Source organism: Carassius gibelio, chromosome B23 (assembly GCF_023724105.1).
Source record: "Carassius gibelio isolate Cgi1373 ecotype wild population from Czech Republic chromosome B23, carGib1.2-hapl.c, whole genome shotgun sequence".
NCBI classification, from domain to species: Eukaryota; Metazoa; Chordata; class Actinopteri; order Cypriniformes; family Cyprinidae; genus Carassius; species Carassius gibelio.
The window spans coordinates 5,387,550-5,406,699 of NC_068418.1; the positions used below are offsets into that span (position 1 = coordinate 5,387,550).

Sequence of the window (19,150 nt, forward strand, 5' to 3'; positions counted from 1 at the left end):
TGAGGATGATGAAGTAAGTTTTGTTGAAAAAAAAATATCCATGAATGAAATAAACATTATCAATCAATCAATCAATCAATCAAATAATTTGCTGCTTATTAATAGTTAGTAGTTTTTAGGGTGAGGTATTGGGGATGTAGAATATGTGCTTTATAAGCACTAATAAACAGCCAGTATGTTAATAATAGCCATGTTAATAAATCATCTAGTTAAAAGTGAGTCCTTATGTTAAAGTGTTACCTATTTATTTTTTTTAGATCAGTGATTGTTACCGTAAATCCCAGGATAATTCGATCAAGACCTAGAAACAAAGAGTACACCAACACACTCTCGTGGCAATTATGTTTTGACAAATTAGTGGCACATTTATGCATTTATTTGTAATTCTTTGCAATCTGCACCCGTTCTGTGCGTGAACATTCATGTTTAGTTTTAGTTCATGTGAATCAAATCTTACCGGTTGTATATTACACCATAAAACTGATAATTGCTTTGGCTGACACACGTTTCCTTGTCATTTTCCCGACATAGTAAGTGAACACGAGAGAGTTTATGGCTATACTGCAGGCTGTTAAGCTGAGTTCAGTTTGCCAGCTGGTCAAAGTAGGGCACCAGACCATTGGCCTTGGATTTATTTTTAGAAATGTTTATTTGAAAACCGGTCAAGAAGGAAGCTGGTCCAGAATTATTTAAAGAAGGCAAATTCCTGCTGGAACATGCAAGGTTTGGATCAGCCGCACAAACTCATCCTGCATGACCGGAGTTTCCTCATTTGTGGACGCTGCGGTGGCAGTCAAATGAGAGTAATGTTGCATGTCACTGCCTGCAAACACCCACACACCTGCACTGCCTTCCGTCGTGTGTCAGAGATAAAACCTTTTCTGATTGTTCTAGGTCATTTTAACAGAAAACTCTCCAGTTTGTAGTTTTTATGTATACAGTGGTGGCCAAAAGTATTAGAACACCTGACAGATCTGTAAATATTGACCTATTTTATGCCTCCAAAACATGACTTCATTTCATAATGTTCATGAAACATGCAGAGATGGTGGCTCTGAGCACAACATGCTGTATATCAGATGAAGTGAGTCATACTGGTTTTATCCACTTTTAACTATAATATTTGGTTTCTGGTTATAATAATTACAGCAAATATTATATAATCTCTCTGACAGTGTCAGTATATTACCTGAGAACTTCAACACTAGTGTTATCCCATGCCTTCTGAACTCAAGCCAAAGGCTTTCCTTTGAATCTACAATAGATCTGTGAGATCTCTGGTTGTGGGTTCAATTACCAGGAAACACATATGATGAAAACAAAAACAAAAACAAATGTACAGCCTGCATGCACTGTAAGTCGCTTTGGATAAAAGCATCTGCTAAATGCATAAATGTAAATGTACTAGAGAGGCAAAAGCAAGACAATTCCAAAAAAGGCAATGGTGTTTCAGGTGGTTTTGTTAGGGTCCTTCTCATTACTCGGAGCACGAGGCAGTACCTGCGGCCCAATCAGCTGGCACAGATAGTGCACCATACTGTATGTGCCATCGCATGGAGGTTTAGTGTGTCTCACAATACAGTTTCAGGAGCATGGAGGCCGTAACAGAAGCAGAGCTGGAAAGGGTTGAGAAGAGCGATAACCCAGCAGCAGGAGGGCTATCTGCTCCCAATTTAACCAAATTCCATTCATGTCTTTTAGTGTCACATGACTGTCCTTGGGCTTTAGACTGTAGCTGTAGTGGGCATGCTTTCAATGCAGGTACAACGTGTGGTTAATAACATCCTATAACCCTGAGCATTTCACCAGAGTAAGACAGAATATGATAGTCTGAGTGTGTAAGGGTTCAATATTTCTAGATTCATCTCCTGCATCACTGCAGAACAAATGACACTGCAAACATTTGTAATAAACTAATAACTAAATATGCATAAAAAAAGATATTCACAAATAACTAATCATTTAAATCTTGTATATCCGTGTTTGTTTTTCTTTGTCTAACATGTGGATCAAACTACAGGTGGGCAAACAGATATTTCCCTACCTATCACAAAATGACATGGTGGAAGCTTTTGCCCTTCTTTTACCCATGATCCTCCGGGTGCCGTTTCCATGTGCCCTAATCTTCGGTAAGCAAATGTCCATGCAAATAACCAGAGACCAGCTGAATGCCCTGCCTCTAAGCAACTACGTTCCACTCTGTGTCAAGCCAGTCCCAGAGTTCATTGACTTCTACAAGATAAAACAATGTCGATGTGAGGTTGGTAGGATCCTGCATTATAAACGTCCTCTCACACCACTACAGGAAGACGTGAATGATTCTTTCAGTACATGCTGTTTCTGCACGGCTCTAAGATGGAGGGTCTTTTGTAGCTTTAAAGTATTCGCATGTGTCTCCACGAGCGCTCGTTTAAGTAGGTTTTTGGGGATTGCAGAGTTGAACACATAGGTTACCACATGCATTGCACATATATGTGCAAGTATAAGAGTGCAATGCATGTGGCAACCTATGTGGTCACAAAGCTTGAAGAGGGAAAAAGTAAGTCATGCATACTTGATTGCAAAAGTGCTAACCTTTCTTACATGCATGCATACTCCTAATTTTTTTTTTTTTTACTTCATATACACCGATAAAATGGGAAAAAAAATATAACATAATACTTAGTTACACTGAATTAACTTACCAACAAAACAAATGATTATGGGTTAAATCAACTTTGCGCCTGGAGTCCCAGTTTCCTGTAAGTTTATTTCAAACCTGCTTTTCATCTAGAAGCCACAAAAACAACAACGGCAAATCCTGTCTTTCCCTTTTGACCTGATATCCATACACGATGATAAAGATCTTTTAATATTTTCAAGTCCACCTTTAAATAATAACCTATGTAGATGTGAGCTGTGGCTGAGCATGCAACATTCTGGCACACACAAAATCCAACATAACCACAAGTCTGTCAGTCGAAACTACAGGCTTCACGGAAAGTGTGGTAGACTGCTGTTTAGAAAAACCAACACAGAGTGTGGTGCAAGATCCTGTGCAGTGGAACACAAATGTGGTTTGATGAATAACCTTTAAAAGACAGACAAAAGAAGGTCACCATGTACAATATGCTGTTAGCTGCTAGACATGAGGAGAATCTGTTTTTTCAGGCGTCTGTTCCTAGCTCAAGAACATTTCCCCAACTGTTAACTACCCCTAAAATCTAAGGGAAAACAGACTGATAAACCTCATAAATGTCACCCAAATATCTGTGCGGTTTGAATGTGTTTCCAGGACCTACTGTACTTGGCATAATCTCATGTAGGACCACCATCTCATGGGAATCATTGGATCTAACCCCATAGTCATGGATTAGAGACATTGCTCAACAGTTTCAACAATGACCATCATGAAGATCAGGATTGTGTCAGATGCACTCCTCACTTTCTCCAATCCGACCCTTTCTGAACCTCCACTGCACATTCAGGACTGGGCTGGAGGCAGTGCTGCAGAAAGACTTCGGTCTTCTGTCGGGCGTTCAGTGGTTTGCTCAGAGGACGAGCAGAGGACCTGGGTCTCCATGGGGTGCTCGTCTATAAATAGGATCTGTGCTCCAGTGAGCTCCTGCAGGATTTCTCTTGGTTTAATTCAATAAACTGCAGCAATCAGACACATCTGTGGCCCGCGATCGCTCCCCAGAGCCACGACGCTTGTCAAATGAGCAGTAAGTGGTTTACTGTAGGTTTCCGTGACCTACGAACCTAATTCCCTTCGCAAACATGAAACAGCCCTCAGGGGTAACAGAGCTGCTGCCCGTGTTTCCATGGGGACACCAGACATGTGTGTCCATGCTTCCACTGCATGTAATACAGAGAGATACACAGCACTCTGATCGTGTGTCTCTGGCCAAACTGAGCTCTACTGTATCTACTGTAAATCCTGGCACACTCAATCGTTTTCATATCTAGAGCGGGTGAAAGCTTGGGGTTGATGTAATACTGGTGTGTTAGCATGAAATTAAACGTGCATGTTATGGAACTATTGTTTTGTAAGCACTGTATATCACAATACAGAAGAAAAGATATGTCACTATAGCATGTCCTTTAATTATTATTTTTTTATATATACATAATTTTTAAAAATCAGCATGTCTGTGCAAAGCTTTTGTCTAAGCTGTCATCATTTGGGGTCTTTTCTCAGTAAATATTAATAACTCTTATTAATTACAATCCAAGATGATGTAGCCCATCTACCTGATTTTACAACATGTAGTCAATATCTTGGAAGCAAATATTTAGCTTAATATAATTTAAAGATTTTCCACCTAACTTGGTAACACATTATGATTATTTTAAGGTGTCCTTGATACAGGTTAAATGTTCTTACTATTATAATAACAGCAATAAATTATGGGGTTGATAATATAATAACGAGAGAATACTAAAAATGTTCTTATTTGTCTTGCATAGATTAATAATCATATGGGATTGGGTGAGCAAATTATGACACAATCTTTCATATTATAGTAAGATTACTAAACTTGAGGAATCTTTTTTTTTTATTTCCTTCAAAACATTGTTTTCTGGCTGAGGATAACCTAAAGTCACTGATTTCCAAAGAAGAGCTCATATTTTGAGTGCCAAAGCCAGAAAAAAGCCCCACAATTACCAGGAACACAAGGGACAGTGTTTCCCAGCGTTTAAATGATCAAGAGGGCACTCCCTTCACATGTCAATCTCCTCCCCCCGGGACAAACAACTTCTGCAGAACTCTTCATTCATTTTTAACATACTAGAATTACTGCTCCTTCTTCTTCTTTTAAACACGGGGAACTCAGAAGGAAGCTAAATGCTTTTTAAAGTGTCTCCATTAATAATAAAGACAATTTAGAAATAAGTTGAGGAAATGCAGATGAAGGCTAGAGAGGAGAAAGGGTGGCATATAGACTATATGACAACGAAATATCAAGAAGACACAGAAGACAACTCTCAAGACAGATCACACACACTGGACCGCAAGTTCTTCTCTAAAGCTGCAAAACCACAGCTTTGCATTGCCTCAGATTAGATCTCAATGTTCAGTAGTCTATAAAGACTACTTAATGTTTTATATTCTCACTCACATTTTAGGCCGTTTATATCAACCTAATGTAACCTACTTCGACACATGTAGCCTAAATCATATGGATTAACAAATATTCTTGACGTAAACTTAATACTTTAATTGCATTATTTTAAATAAATTATTAAATAAATATATAAATAAATAAATAAAGTTAAGGTAAAAGTATTCGACAAAATGAATTTACCAAACCCACTATAACCCGTATTAAAATTCAAGATGTAATAGTTCTTAGTAACTAAAGCATATCCTAATCAAATATTCATGACGGAAGCGCTCGTAGACTGGAGTTTCTCTGCCTGGAAGGTGCGCCTGTGGGGCGGGATTTGACCGAAAACTACGCGATGCCGCGATTAAAACGCTCCCGGAAAGCCGCAGATAGCCTATATTAGCGCAATTTATAATGTTATTACAACACTATCTATCAACGAAGTTAAACTCAAAGCCTAATTCAGTCAGATGAGGCTCGTTTATGCTGTTTGCCTGGAGAGAGGAAGCGTTCTCTGTAATGGAGGTCTACACGCTGAGCACAGAGACACGGATCTGATGGGGACACTGGCTCCCCAAACACACACAGCCGATCGCTGGTTTATTATATAATACTGTATACATGGTAAATTAAAAACAATCGATATTCGTCATACAGTCATCATCAGCTGAGAATCCTGACTATGTAAAACACACCAGCCCCAATTACCAGATGTCACCCACATGTAGCCTATTCAGAATAGATGTTATTCATTCTTGAAAGACTAAATGTTTCAGTGCCTTACCTATGCCAGGAGCTGAATAGATGAAGTACAGTGCCGAAGTGGAGAGCGAGAATAGAAATATAAGCCCGAGAAATGACCTTCTCCGAAATCTCATATGTGTCGGCATCATACAGAGAGACGCAGATATTCTTCTAGATGTAGGCGGTATGGACAGATATGTGTCCGCTTAATGGAGACACGCTGATCAGGTCCGACCCCGAAATGTATCCAATCTAGAAGGTTCACTTGTCCTATAGGAGTCTCATCATCTTTATCCCGTGTGTCACACTCACGCACACACACACTCACGCACTCATACACACACCCTCCTGCGCGCTGCTAATGAATGGAAGCAAGGGACTCTGCGTTACGCACATATCTGGGCAATCTTCTAGGGACCGTCTGCAAAGCAAGGGACTGTGTGAAAATTACTATGCATGACTTTACTTGATTACGTAACGCTGCATGGTCCAGTTTTTCCCTGGGAGGCTGTGAAACAGACAGGCAGGCTATAGTATAAAGGCGCATACTGATCACCAAAGGGGAAACTGAATGACCCCATTAATGTAGCATATTATTTAAGACCTTAAAATTCAAATGATCAATTATTCCATCTGTCTTGGTGGACATTGGCCAGCCAAAACAATAGAGCAGAGATTAAATAATAATAATAATAATAATAATAATAATAATAATAATAATAATAATAATACATTTGAATAGAATAGAACAACGTACTGTTTTAATAATGACTACTGCAAACTAGGTCGAGTATGAGATCCAGTGTTACATCCACACAGAATCTCCCAATCATTAATGGCTTTGCTCATCTTAAGACGTCAAATAAGTGTAAGTGGAAAGCCTGTGTTTTCATCGGGATGTCATTCCAAATGAATGCATCACAGAATTGCGCATTGCAGACACGCCCACCTTATTTGAACTACAACGCCCAGCAACCATTACTCTAATGTGACGTCAGCACGTCCGTTTTTAAACTGCAATTTACTTGTCAGACAATATAATTAACATATAAATATAAATATAAAAATACAATATCTATATTTTATTTCATTGCTTCGGCTTAAAACTACCCAAAGGGAGAAACTACAAATTCGCGTCTCACAGAAACTACATCTCCCAGGATATCCAGGTATGTAATGATGACGAGAATGTACTCTACGAAACATGGATTGTGGCGACATGAGTTTATTTTGCGCTTTTTCCCGTCTAATGTCTAATGATTATTTGTGTTTGTGAACACGATGAGTTTCTGGAATCGCGCTGTTGTGCTCGCGGTGTTGTCAGTTATATTGACGGCTGATCTCGGGCGGTTTGCGGCAGCAGATGATCAGACAAACAGTAAAAGCGATGAAAACTCTGACAGTAATAGAGCTGTCAGTGATGTAGAGGATCAGAATACTGCTGATGGACAGCTGTTCAGGTATTGTTTTAGGACATAGCATCGGTTTGCTTACAGTTTGACAGCAGAAAGAGTGAGTGAGTGACATCTGTGATGGGATATTCAATGTTAATCATCACTATTACAATTATCTAACAGACGCTATGTCTTCTGTGTTTTCATTTTTCCCTCCACATTAACGAGCCTGTATCACGGTATAAATCAAGGTTCCATGGTATTATCATCTGATACCATCTCTGTACCATAGAGCCAGAGTAAACATCTATTTACAGTTACAGGCCTAACGTTACATGTTATGGTGTATGAATATGATAATACTTCTGTCTGTCTGTTACTTATCTAGACAATTTTGAAAGTCTGTCTCTCTCTGTCTGGTTATTATTATTATTATTATTATTATTATTATTATTTTAATGTTGAATAAAGTGGGCCACTTTTTGTTACAGACTTGTATCTTTTAATGTAAATTAATGTATATTACTTTTCAAGTGATTGTATAGTCAAATGTCATAATATTTGAGGTAATACCATTAGTGCAGTCAAACGATTAATTGCACCCAATAAAATAAAATGATTTTACATAATACAAAGTATATATATATATATATATATATATATATATATATATATATATATATATATATATATATATGTTTATTATGTGCATATAAATACAAACACATGTATATATAATATAAAATATAAGAATATAAATGTATATACATGCAAATATTTTCACAAATATAGCATCTTCTTCAGCCTGCTGGTCATCGGTGGGGAGAGCCAGCTCTTTTAAAGTTTAAAGATTTGACCTTAGTGTGACACTGACAACGTGTTGCTCTCATTTCTTTTAAAAACTGAAGTTATGATTTCATTGCTTCAGAAGATTATTAAGCATTTCTCCAGGGTGCAGCTGCATTTCCTCAGTGTTCACTGTGTGTCTGTGAGAAAGAGAGGCTGATTCTGTTCACGGGAGATGGTCAGTGTTTTGAAGTCTTTTTGAGTCGTGAAGGTAATGTATGTGTAATATAACAGCCCAGACTCTTTGGGGAAGGTGATTCAGGCCATTGTGTTGGGCGATGATGGGGTCTGACACCTGGTTGGTGTTCTAGTTCATTATTAAAGTGTGTAGTGGTGGGCCTGAGGTCTGGGCTTTGGGCAGGGCAGTCATGTCCTTGTCCACCAGACTCAGTAAACCATTTCTACACAAGGGTATTGTGTTGCTGGGATAGAAAAGGCCCTACCCAGGCCTTTGCAGCAAGGCTAAAAGCACATAACTCTCTTTTCCATTATACAGTAAGACAGTAGGGTTTAGACTGAGAGGTCAGGCTTTGTAAAGCTCTTCCTCCTCATGCAATTATCAGACTTGGACACTTATTTATCTAGTCTCAGTAAACAGTGTATTAAGGGCTTTTTGAAGGTAGAATCAAATCAATTCTAGTGCTTTTAACAATGCAGATTGTGTCAAAGCAGCTTTAAACAGAGAGAGAGTGTGTCGTTGTCCTCTGGCCAGACGGGACCAGCAGTTTACTCTGAGTCAGATTGTGAAGAGGACTCTCCCGGATCCCGTGGTCCCGTCCTGGTCCTGTTGAATATAATGGTGGAGAGGTCAAAATTAACGTTTTAAACACCTTGGCCTAGATAATTCACCAGCAATGGAATATTTCTTAAAGAGATAGTTCACCCCAAAATTAATTTTGTGTTAACCCTCACACTGTTCCAGTCATAAAATAAGATTTTTTTGAAGCATTGTTTTCATTTTTGAGTGAACTGTCCCTTTAACATCCATGAAACTGTATTAAACATTCATCAGATACATACACTACTTCTAAAGGCTTGATGTCATTCATATATGGATGCATGTATGTGCAAAGATGCAAAACAAAATGATTGATATGTATGCTGTTCTTTTGAATGTTCCTTTCTCAGAATCCAGGGCTAATATTACTTTTTCCATGTAAAACATGTCATTTTCTTGATCTCAGTGACTCAGGCTATGTGTGTCCGACACCACTGAGCCGGTGCGTCACGCTGAAACCCGTCAGGTGTCAGGTTATGTGTTGTTGTTTTGGGACGGGCCCTCGGCGGTGATGTCATCTGACCGCTGCCATGTGTGTTTGTGTTTGGGGCATTGTCTGTAATGTATTGTGCACTCTGAGTGTAGTCTTACACACTGACAGGCTGTTCATATGTGTTGATGAATCGCTTCATTATGTCTCGGATACCAGATCTTTAATCTAGGTTGAAGTGTATTTTATAAACCTGCACTAAACACATGACGATCACAATTCACCTGATTCAACTTATCTCTTTATACCTGACTAGACCTTTTACCTTTTAGGGAACATAGACATATGATACAAGTTTTTAGCTGTCACTTTTGATGTGAAAAAATGAGTCCCTGTAGAAACCGAATCCTTCAATGGCAAATGCAATGACATGTGAAATAAACAATTAACATTAAAAGTTTTTTTTAATGGAGTCTCTTTCTCATCAAGGCTGTATTTATTTCTAAAAATAAAATATTGTTTTGTTTTCTCAGGTATCTGTATTATATTGGTGCACATGCTGATCAAATTCAAGCTTCACTCTTTGCCTGAGAGTGTGGCTGTGGTTTCGCTCGGTAAGTGACTTTATTACATTATTCTCTTGAACTCTTACCTAACAGTTTCTCTTGAAACTCTTCTATTCAGTGCTGGCCGAAGCCTTTGAGTCTGTCATAATGATGAAAACAGAAGTTAATTCGTCACAAAACAGCATGTGTTCCTGTTGCATACGACTAAGCGCTGGGTCTTTGAAATGTTTTAAGAGCGATCAATAACTGATCAATAATGAACAGACCTATGTAAGATACAGCGAGGACAACACAGGGAGCGGACGAATTGATCAGAAGCGCACACACTCCTCATATTCCATTCATGTGACGCTGTAAGTTCATCAGTTACTGTGAGAATAAGTCCTCATCAGCTCAAGAGTAGGTGTGTTTGTCATGGTTTACGCCTGTCCTGTTCACAGTGTTGGGAAACAAACACAACGGTAGTTCTTCTAAGATTACGAATGGATTAATCAGTTCCTCTCAGTGTGCAAGCCTATAAAAGATATGTCACACTTTAGTTTGACTTCATTATTCCTAGATCATGTGCAATTTTCAAAAATCAAAATTTTCAGACCTGTTTTTTTACTGTTATTATTTTATGTGTGTCAATTTAAACTACACAGCCTCACTTTCATTCCTGACCAAAAATTAAAATTGGTGCTAATCTGTGGTCTATTATAAGCAGACAAACAAGAAACACTGACCCATTTCTCAAAATACTTCCTTTTATGTATCACGGACGAACAATTTCTCTTTATATATGTTTGTCACATATTACAAAATATGGTTCCTCTTGGTTCATCCAAAGTAGTCTTTTGTTAATAATCCATACAGTAGCTCATTACTTCTTCAGAGGGAGGTTTGTGACTGGCCTTTGTTTTTCAGGAATTCTGATGGGCGCGTTCATCAAGATCATCGAGTCACAGCAGTTGGCCAACTGGAAGGTATTCAATTCAGTTCAATTCAAGTTTATTTGTAAAGCACTTTTCACGACACCAATCGTTGCAAAGCAGCTTTAGAAATGTACAGTCAGAATCATGCAGTTACAAATTGGACTATTAACTGCAATTATTATATGTCGGGATTAAATATTGCGATTATGTTCGGTCATCTCAGGTCTTTGTAAGGGCTGGATCCAGACTGAAGCTTGTGTTATCACTATAGTTACCTGGAAATGGAGAAGGAAATAGAGATGAAATTAGCATCAGGGCAATAATTAAGAATTTCCCATTAACAGAAAATGTTATGAGGACGTGTGTCTATATCGTCCTAATGCATGGTGAGAAGGAGAGTTTGGGTAGCTAAAGACTCTCCAAGGACCACAGCTGGAGAATTGCAGAAAAAAATTGAGTCTCAGGGCCAGAAAACCTGTTTGTTATCAGACACGTCTGGAACTTCAATTGGGACTGGCTTCTATTGTCATATGAAACTAAAAATGAGCTTTTTAGCAGCAAACACTCAAGATGGGTTTGGTGAACACAGAGATAAAAAGTACCCAATGTGTACAAATAAATATACAGCTGTATTTTTTATGTTTTGGGCCTATATTTCTACTGGAGGTCCTGGACATCTTGTTTAGATACATGGTATCTTTGATTCTATCAAATACCAACAGATAAAAAATGAAGGTGAAGTAAGTGAAGTGTTAGAAATCTTATAATGGGTCATGTTTGGATCTTCAAACCATACAATAATCCAAACACAAACCTCAAAAACAACACAGAAATGGCTAATTAGGAACAAAACCAAGCTTCTGCTATAGCCATTCCAGTCCTCTGACCTGAACCCTAGGGGAAATGAGTAGGGCTGTCACTTTTGTGAAAAAAATCATTTTTGATTTTTACGACATAAGTGTTCATTGAATTGATTGTAAAATCGAGTTTCCATGTCTAAAAAAAAAGACGTTTCCTTTTTCAACGTCAAATAACGGACGAACGTAAAGAGAGCGCTGCAAACGTCAGCAATATTTCTTATTTATTGGCATGAAGTTTCGTGCAGAATAATAAACAGCAACAGGAGTGCAACATTCTCGAAAAAAATATATATGCAGAGGGGACGGCTGCTATAACAAAAGAAAAACATCACTGCAGGCTTCAACCCGGCTGCATTTATGATTTAGGCAATTAAAAAATCTCCAAGATTATTTTAAATAATGATTCAATCCATTTCAAACAACTGTTCTAAAAATTCAACTTTAAATGGACTTGAAAAGAGGCCATGTGTGTTTCTTTTATTGAACGTAACCGACACAGGCTAGGCGGCACTAGGCAGGCATAATTAAAGGCTAGGGCCATTACAAATTTATTGGACAGGAAAACAAGTCGATCAACATTTTCGGGGTCCAGAGCAGAGCGTTTTTTATTCAATATATGTCCAGCTGTTGAGAAGACGCGCTCTGACTGCACTGATGTCCAAGGGACACTCAGGTACAGCTGCACATGGTGGGGGTATTACTGCCAATTTTCCACTACAAAAGCCGGTCGCTGTCAGCTTGCAATGGTCCTTTTCATAACTCAGAATCTCCTGTAACTAGATGCGCGAATGAGGCAAAGTCACGTTTACCACACCGCGAGACCTCAATACGTGCGTAAACGCGTCTTTACATTGACTTAGCAAAGAAATCATTCACGCCAGACGCTCTATTCGCGTTTCGTGTGAACGCAGCATAAGAGGTCGCTTTCGACATCACTGGGTCTTATAGGCGTGTAAAATTGCTGGTATTTTCTGCCTAGCTTTCTGTGCATACTGCACTTTCGGAATTCTTTATTTTATTTTTTCTGCTTGTTTGTGAGTTTTGTTACATCTATACTTTTAATTGTTAAATTCTTTTAAAATGAATAGTGTTCATATTTGGTTAAAATCGATTCCCTATTGTCATTTTTTTAAACTTTTTTTGGTTGGTCCGATCGATTGTGCAATCGATTTTCGAACTAAAAATGACAGCCCTAAAAATGAGTGAGGTGAACTGAAGAGGAAAAGCACCGTTATGGAGCTGGGAATCTAAAGGATCTGGAGAGATTCTGGATGAACGAATGGTCTCTGATCTCGTCAGGTGCTCTCTGAGGTTTCAAAAGCATTGCATAAAAGGGTACCGTTAATTGTATCCAATGTGTATTAGAGAAAAGGCCATTCCAGAATTTGGGAGCCAAATGTGAGACAGTGTGATGGATTGTAGCGTGGTAGAAGGCTAGTTAGGTATGCAGGAGCTAAACCATTTAGGGCCTTGTAAGTAAATAATAATATTTTGTAACTGACACAGAACTTAAGAGGTAGCCAGTGCAGAGACTGTAAAATTGGGGTAATATGATCATATTTTTCCTCTTCCTAAAGGTGCATACCACATGCTTATCCAAATAATAATTTACCCGTTGTGTCCTTTGCCCAACCAGTTTTGTGAAGGTTACACTTGAACATTACACTAGTAATGAAAATGTAATTTTGTTTTAAGAAGATGATACTTCAGCGCACTTTAAATTGATTAAAATATAAAGTACAGACTCTCATGCAAAACTTATGTTTTACAAATGTGATGCAGTGTGAACAAATATGTCCACATCTGTGATTGATTTGAGTGACCAGAGATCAAAGGTGATCATACAAACACATACATTAATGTAAAATAGACTAGCATCAAACGTTCCCTACTTTAAGTACTCGAATATTTAACAGTGATTAATTCTATTTGTCAATGGGAGTAGAGAAAAAAGAGATGCAGGATCATATACACAGAGGAGAGGCCAGTGAGTGATTACCATTGTGGCCTTGCAACCCTCTTCGCACACCTTAGCAGGTGACTGATATACTACTTTACACACACACACACACACACAGTGCCCTCCACAATTATTGGCACCCTTGTTTAAGATGTGGTCGTGGACTTCTAAAAAATTATCATTTTTAAAAAAAAAACAACATAGAACCCAAATGCAAAAAAAAAAAGAAAGTTTAAGTACATTACTTTGGTGGTAAAAAACCCCCCCAAAAAAATCAAAAAACCTTGAAATCATGTGTTAATGGCACCCCTAACAATTCCGCTGAAAATTGTAATTATTATTTTTTTAATTTATATTTTTCTGTAGTTGCTAAAGTTGGTCAGGGTATCTAGGAAATTTTAATTAGTAATTCATGACCTGGGGTATAAATATGATGTGACACAGAGGTCTAATTCTCTTACCCAAATGTCAACATGGCAAAGACAAGAGAACACACCATTCAAGTAAGGCAGATGTGTGTCGACCTTCATAAGTCAGGCAATGGATACAAGAAAATAGCCACTCGCCTTAACTTTCCCGTATCTACAGTCAGAGGAATCATTAAGAAGTTTAAAACAACTGGAACAGTGACAAACAAGGCTGGAAGAGTTCCCAAGTTTATCTTGCCACAACGCACAGTGAGGACGATGGTAAGAGAAGTAAAAATAAATCCTAAGCTCACTGTCACAGAATTGCATTAAAGAGTGGCATCTTGGGGTCACAAAGTCTCCAAAACAACCATCAGACGCTCTCTACATGCCAACAAGCTGTTTGGGAGGCATTCAAGGAAAAGGCCTTTTCTCACGAACACTCACAAACGTAAACGTCTGGAGTTTGCTAAGCGGCACTGGGAATTCAACTGGGGTCGTGTGCTTTGGTCAGATGAGACTAAGATTGAGCTTTTTGGCAACAAACACTCTAAGTGGGTCTGGCGAAAAACAAAAGATGAGTATGCCGAAAAGCACCTCATGCCCACCGTGAAGTATGGTGGAGGATCTGTGATGCTGTGGGGCTGTTTCTCTTCCAAAGGCCCTGGGAACCTTGTTAGGGTGCATGGCATTATTAACGCTTTGAACTACCAGGACATTTTAAATTAAAACCTGATGGGCTCTGCCAGAAAGCTGAAGATGGGTCGTCATTGGGTCTTTCAGCAGGATAATGATCCAAAACATGTGGCAAAATCTGCACAAAAATGGTTCAGCAGTCACAAACTCAAGGTCCTCCCATGGTCATCTCAGTCCCCAGACCTCAACCCAATCAAAAACCTGTGGGGCGAGCTAAAGAGGAGAGTGCATAAGAAAGGACCCAGGACACTAGATGATCTAGAAAGATTTTGCAAAGAAGAATGGTCAAAGATCCCTCTCTCACTGTTCTCCAATCTTGTGAAATGTTATAGGAGGAGATTTAGGGCTGTCTTGTTGGCAAAAGGGGGTTGTACAAAGTATTAACATCAGGGGTGCCAATAATTGTGGGACACATGATTTCAAGTTTTCCTTAAATGTGTGATTTTTGTTTTACAACCAAAGTAATGTACTTAAGTAAAAGGTTGGATTTTTCTCTTTTTTTGCATTTGGGTTCTATGTTGTTTTAAAAAAAAGGAGAATTCTTAGAAGTCCACGACCACATATTAAACAGGGGTGCCATTAATTGTGTAGGGCACTGTATATTAGGGGTGGTAAGTAAGTACAATTTTTAATCTAAATAATTACATGATGTGGTGATTAAGCAATCAAATTAATCACAAATCAAATTTGGAGAAATTACTCCCAACAGATCATTTAAAGTCATTGTTGTCTAAAACATCAAACAAAGATTACAAAAAGTAAGTTCAGCAAGAAATATTTAGTTTGATAAAATGTATTACATATAGCCTACTCTTTTGGACCATGTGAGTAAATTATGACAGAATTGTCATTTTTGGTTGGGTGAACTATAATAATTTATTACAATTACTTTGAAAATATGAACTATTTTTTTTAATGAAATGATACTCTAAATAATAAACTAAAACTGCCAGAAGGTGGTGGTAAATGTCCTAATGATCGAGTCATTTATTCATTCATTTGATTCGTTCAAATGGCTGATTCATTCAGGAGTGAAGTAAATGGTTCTTTATGAATGGTTCATTGATTCATTAGGCTTGTTCGACTTGAAGCGGGTCATCACCATCAGACCAATTGAGGTGTGTGACATAAAAGTAGTGCAAGAGCTTAGAGAGCAGACGACTCCTTGTGCTTTTGAATCGCTCTCGCGGGACTGTGATGTCATACACTGATCAGTCTGTGCAGCACCACTTCAAAGCCAACACATATGCCAATGGTTCAACGCCAAATGGTTCACCAAATTCATTCAAACCATGGATTAAGAAAAGAAATGTTCTGTGGGTTGCTCAGGGATTAACAGTTCTGCTTTGTCTTTATCTTCTGGTTGGCAAAATTGACCAAAACGGACAACACTGTGTCTAAAATAACACAATATTAACAACTTAATGAACTGTTGCATAAGATGAGTATCACATTTGCACTCGTGTGATATTGCACTTCTTGTGTTATATTTCTTTTCTATGTGATGTAAATATGAGAGACAATCTCAAACTAGTGTTTTGCCCCATATCTTGAACTGAAGGGACATTTTCTAGGGTCCATCATGCAGTATGTTGTTTCCCTGCCTCATATTAGTCATTAGGGCTGTCACTTCTAGTTAAAAAAAAAATGAATTGCACAATCGATCGGACCAACCAAAAAAAGTTTGAAAATGAAAATAAGGAATCAGTTTTAACCAAATATGTACACTATTAATTTAAATGTACTTATGTTCTCAAGTCCATTTATAGTCTCATTTTTAGAACAGTTGTTTGAAATGGATCAAATCATTATTAAAAAATAATCTTGGAGATTTTTTCATTGCCTAAATCATAAAGGGAGCCGGGTTGAAGCCTGCAGTGATGTTTTTCTTTTGTTATGGCAGCCGTGTCTCAACCAATGAGAGAATTTGGGATGGGCCTAAGAGTGCAGCAGCTGTGACGAGTCCGCTGCCTCCTCCCTGATTATCATCAGCACCCCGTCCTAAATAGCCGCCCTTCACCAGGCTCCCAACAGGAGCGGTGTGAGAGGAGGGGCGCAGCGAGTCAGGGCTGGCGGCGTGTGATGGGGCACACCTGATGTGAATGGAGCCTCACCACTGCCGCGGTTTAAAAGCCCAATGCGCCTCTCCTTGAGAGACCGGTCTCTTCCCCGTGCATGCACACGGGTGTCCGTGTGGGTCCAGGAAGGGTGTGTTGAGGGACTCCCGCGCCACTAGAGATGTGAGCTGCTGGACCCGTTATCCAGATGAGGACCGCACCCGTTTAAACGGCCGACGGGCCAGGATGCCAGGCCGTCCATCCACTTGCAAGCTCTGCGGCCGACGAGCAAGATGCGACCGCTAGAAGAAGCCGCTTCCCCTCGTGCCCCGTACCGAATAGGGGAGCGCATTAGGCCACCAGACTCCGCCCCTAACCTGGACCCTTCCTCCATGAACACTGTCATGCACACGAACCACGCAGCACGATGAGGACACCAGATCCCCTGTTTATTTTGGACACTCTCCCCCTTAGGCCACATTTGTCCCGTTTCTTTTTATTTTCTGTTAATAAAAGCCTCTCCGAGGCCTGACGCCAAGCCCACTGTGTCTGTCGTTGGCTCCTCCAGTTACACAGAGCTCACATGAACATTCCTGATAAAATAATTTAGGCTAAGCCTCAGCCTTCACACATCACTGTTCATTGTTATTTTGAATAGAAAATAATGCAACGTGCTCATAATCATAACTTCATAAGTTGGAAATAAGAAGTTTTTGATAGCACGTGAAGATAGCAGAGAAGCGCTCATACTCAGCACAGTGGAGTGCATCATTTTTTAAACTTTGTGGTTTATTATTTTGAATCATTAGGGATGCGTTGACACACAGCCCTCTTACAATATATTGCTTCATGGATCTTTTACTTATGCCACTCAGAAATGTTCACACAATCATGCTGCATGTATCAGAAGATCTGAACTGAACTGCAGTCTGGCCCACCTCTTCCAACCGAGCCAAACGAACCCGAGCAATCACACTAGTCAAACGGACCGGGCACGGTTAAGATTGCCTAGTGTGATACACCCTTATTCTCCTGCATCCCCCACACACAAGTCTCTACCCACCCGCACCCCAATCAAGTGTTGTCCCGCCGTACTCCGCTGTGATGGGTCCCGCGATCATGCAGGTCTCTATTCAGAAGATGCCTGTTATAATGTTATGATTGAGGCTCTGGTCTCTGAGAATAACTTGTTTTTCTATTACAAACTATAAATGATTTCTTTAAAAAATGTTAATGCCATGGCAGTGGCAAATAGTTTTGGTTTTATATTCAGTTTGATTTTGATTTAAATTGATTTTATATGTCGAGATTTACAATAAATATTTTAACTGCTACTATGTTAGGCGTTTGCAAACCAAATGTCATTAGAGTTTTGTTCATATTTTATTAATTTTAAATGAAAACAGTGCGCTATACACTACTAATTTCTTAAATTACTCAGTAAAAACAAAACCACCAAATCTTAAATATAATGATAATTTACTGAGAATTATTTTTCCATGGAAATGTATTCATTTTAAATATTTTAATGTCACTATGATATGAGGTTTGCACTTTTTTTCACTGCACTTTGCACTTTGAGGATTGCACAGATTTTCCTAAGCATGTTGGAAATTTTAGTTTTGCAAGCAGAGGAATTGATATCACGTGCCATACCCCTTTCTGACATGTGCTTCCTCCTTGCCTTTTTCTTACATATTCATTCTCTTTCTGTGTCCTGCTTCCTTCTCTCAGCTTCTTAATGTCTTTGTTTCTTTCTCTCGTTCCCATTTCGTCTCATGCATGCTTTCCTTTCTCTCCCTCTCTCCACCTTTTCATCTCTCTCTGTTTCAGGCTTTAATTAGCATTTTTTTTATGTGAGTTGGTGCCAGGCTCTGTGAGGACAGAGAGTCCTTTTGTTTCAGGAAGTCTAAAGGTCAAGAAGGCCTCTCAGTTCTCGCTGTGTTTGGGTAACCAGAGACCCTCTCAGTAAACGGCTCAACTGGAGCGTGTCTCTGTTTCATCCCCTCTGAACTGTGCTCCTACTCTTTCCTGTGTTTGCATTGCACTCAAGCATGGGCAGGTGTTTCTGTTCTGCATGAAGTGTACAAAACCACAGGTTTTCAAAATTGAAAGTCATTCAGGCAGCCACTTTTTTCCACTTTTAAAGTACATTTTGCAAGACCATATGGAATTTGGTTCATCTGAGCACTTTTCTTAGGTTATCGTCACATTAGATGTTCTCTTGTGTTCAGTAACAGCTGGTTGAAGAGAATGCGGGGGCTCAACTTGATTTTTCAGAAGTAGAATAAAAATATATTGTAAATATAATAATAAACATGAATCCATTATGTATTTGTATGCAACTTTATTTTGAGCGTCCTCGTAACATCGCGCCAACTACATAACATGAATAACATCCTCTCTGC

The 19,150-nt window shown here is 38.9% G+C and overlaps 2 protein-coding genes across 17 annotated transcripts in view; one reads left to right on the forward strand and one right to left on the reverse strand.

Moving 5' to 3' along the window:
• The window catches only part of LOC128011176 (beta-1,4-galactosyltransferase 5), a 19,812-nt gene extending 13,582 nt beyond the window's left edge, over positions 1-6,230 (reverse strand). Inside the window, exon 1 of the mRNA XM_052593321.1 lies at positions 5,875-6,230. Coding sequence (XP_052449281.1) covers positions 5,875-5,983 — 109 coding nt within the window. The 5' untranslated portion in view covers positions 5,984-6,230. The remainder of the gene's footprint in view (positions 1-5,874) is intronic.
• A 773-nt stretch (positions 6,231-7,003) lies between these two features.
• LOC128011186 (sodium/hydrogen exchanger 8) overlaps positions 7,004-19,150 on the forward strand; it is a 65,015-nt gene continuing 52,868 nt past the window's right edge. For 15 of the 16 annotated variants that reach the window (XR_008182493.1, XR_008182494.1, XR_008182495.1 and 12 more), the window contains exons 1-3: positions 7,004-7,294; positions 9,816-9,896; positions 10,755-10,813. Coding sequence is in view for 7 of the 16 variants with exons in the window: in XM_052593336.1 (XP_052449296.1) it covers positions 7,279-7,294; positions 9,816-9,896; positions 10,755-10,813 (156 nt within the window). In the remaining 9 variants the exon portion in view is untranslated. The remainder of the gene's footprint in view (positions 7,295-9,815; positions 9,897-10,754; positions 10,814-19,150) is intronic. The other variant, XR_008182498.1, reaches the window with a different exon arrangement.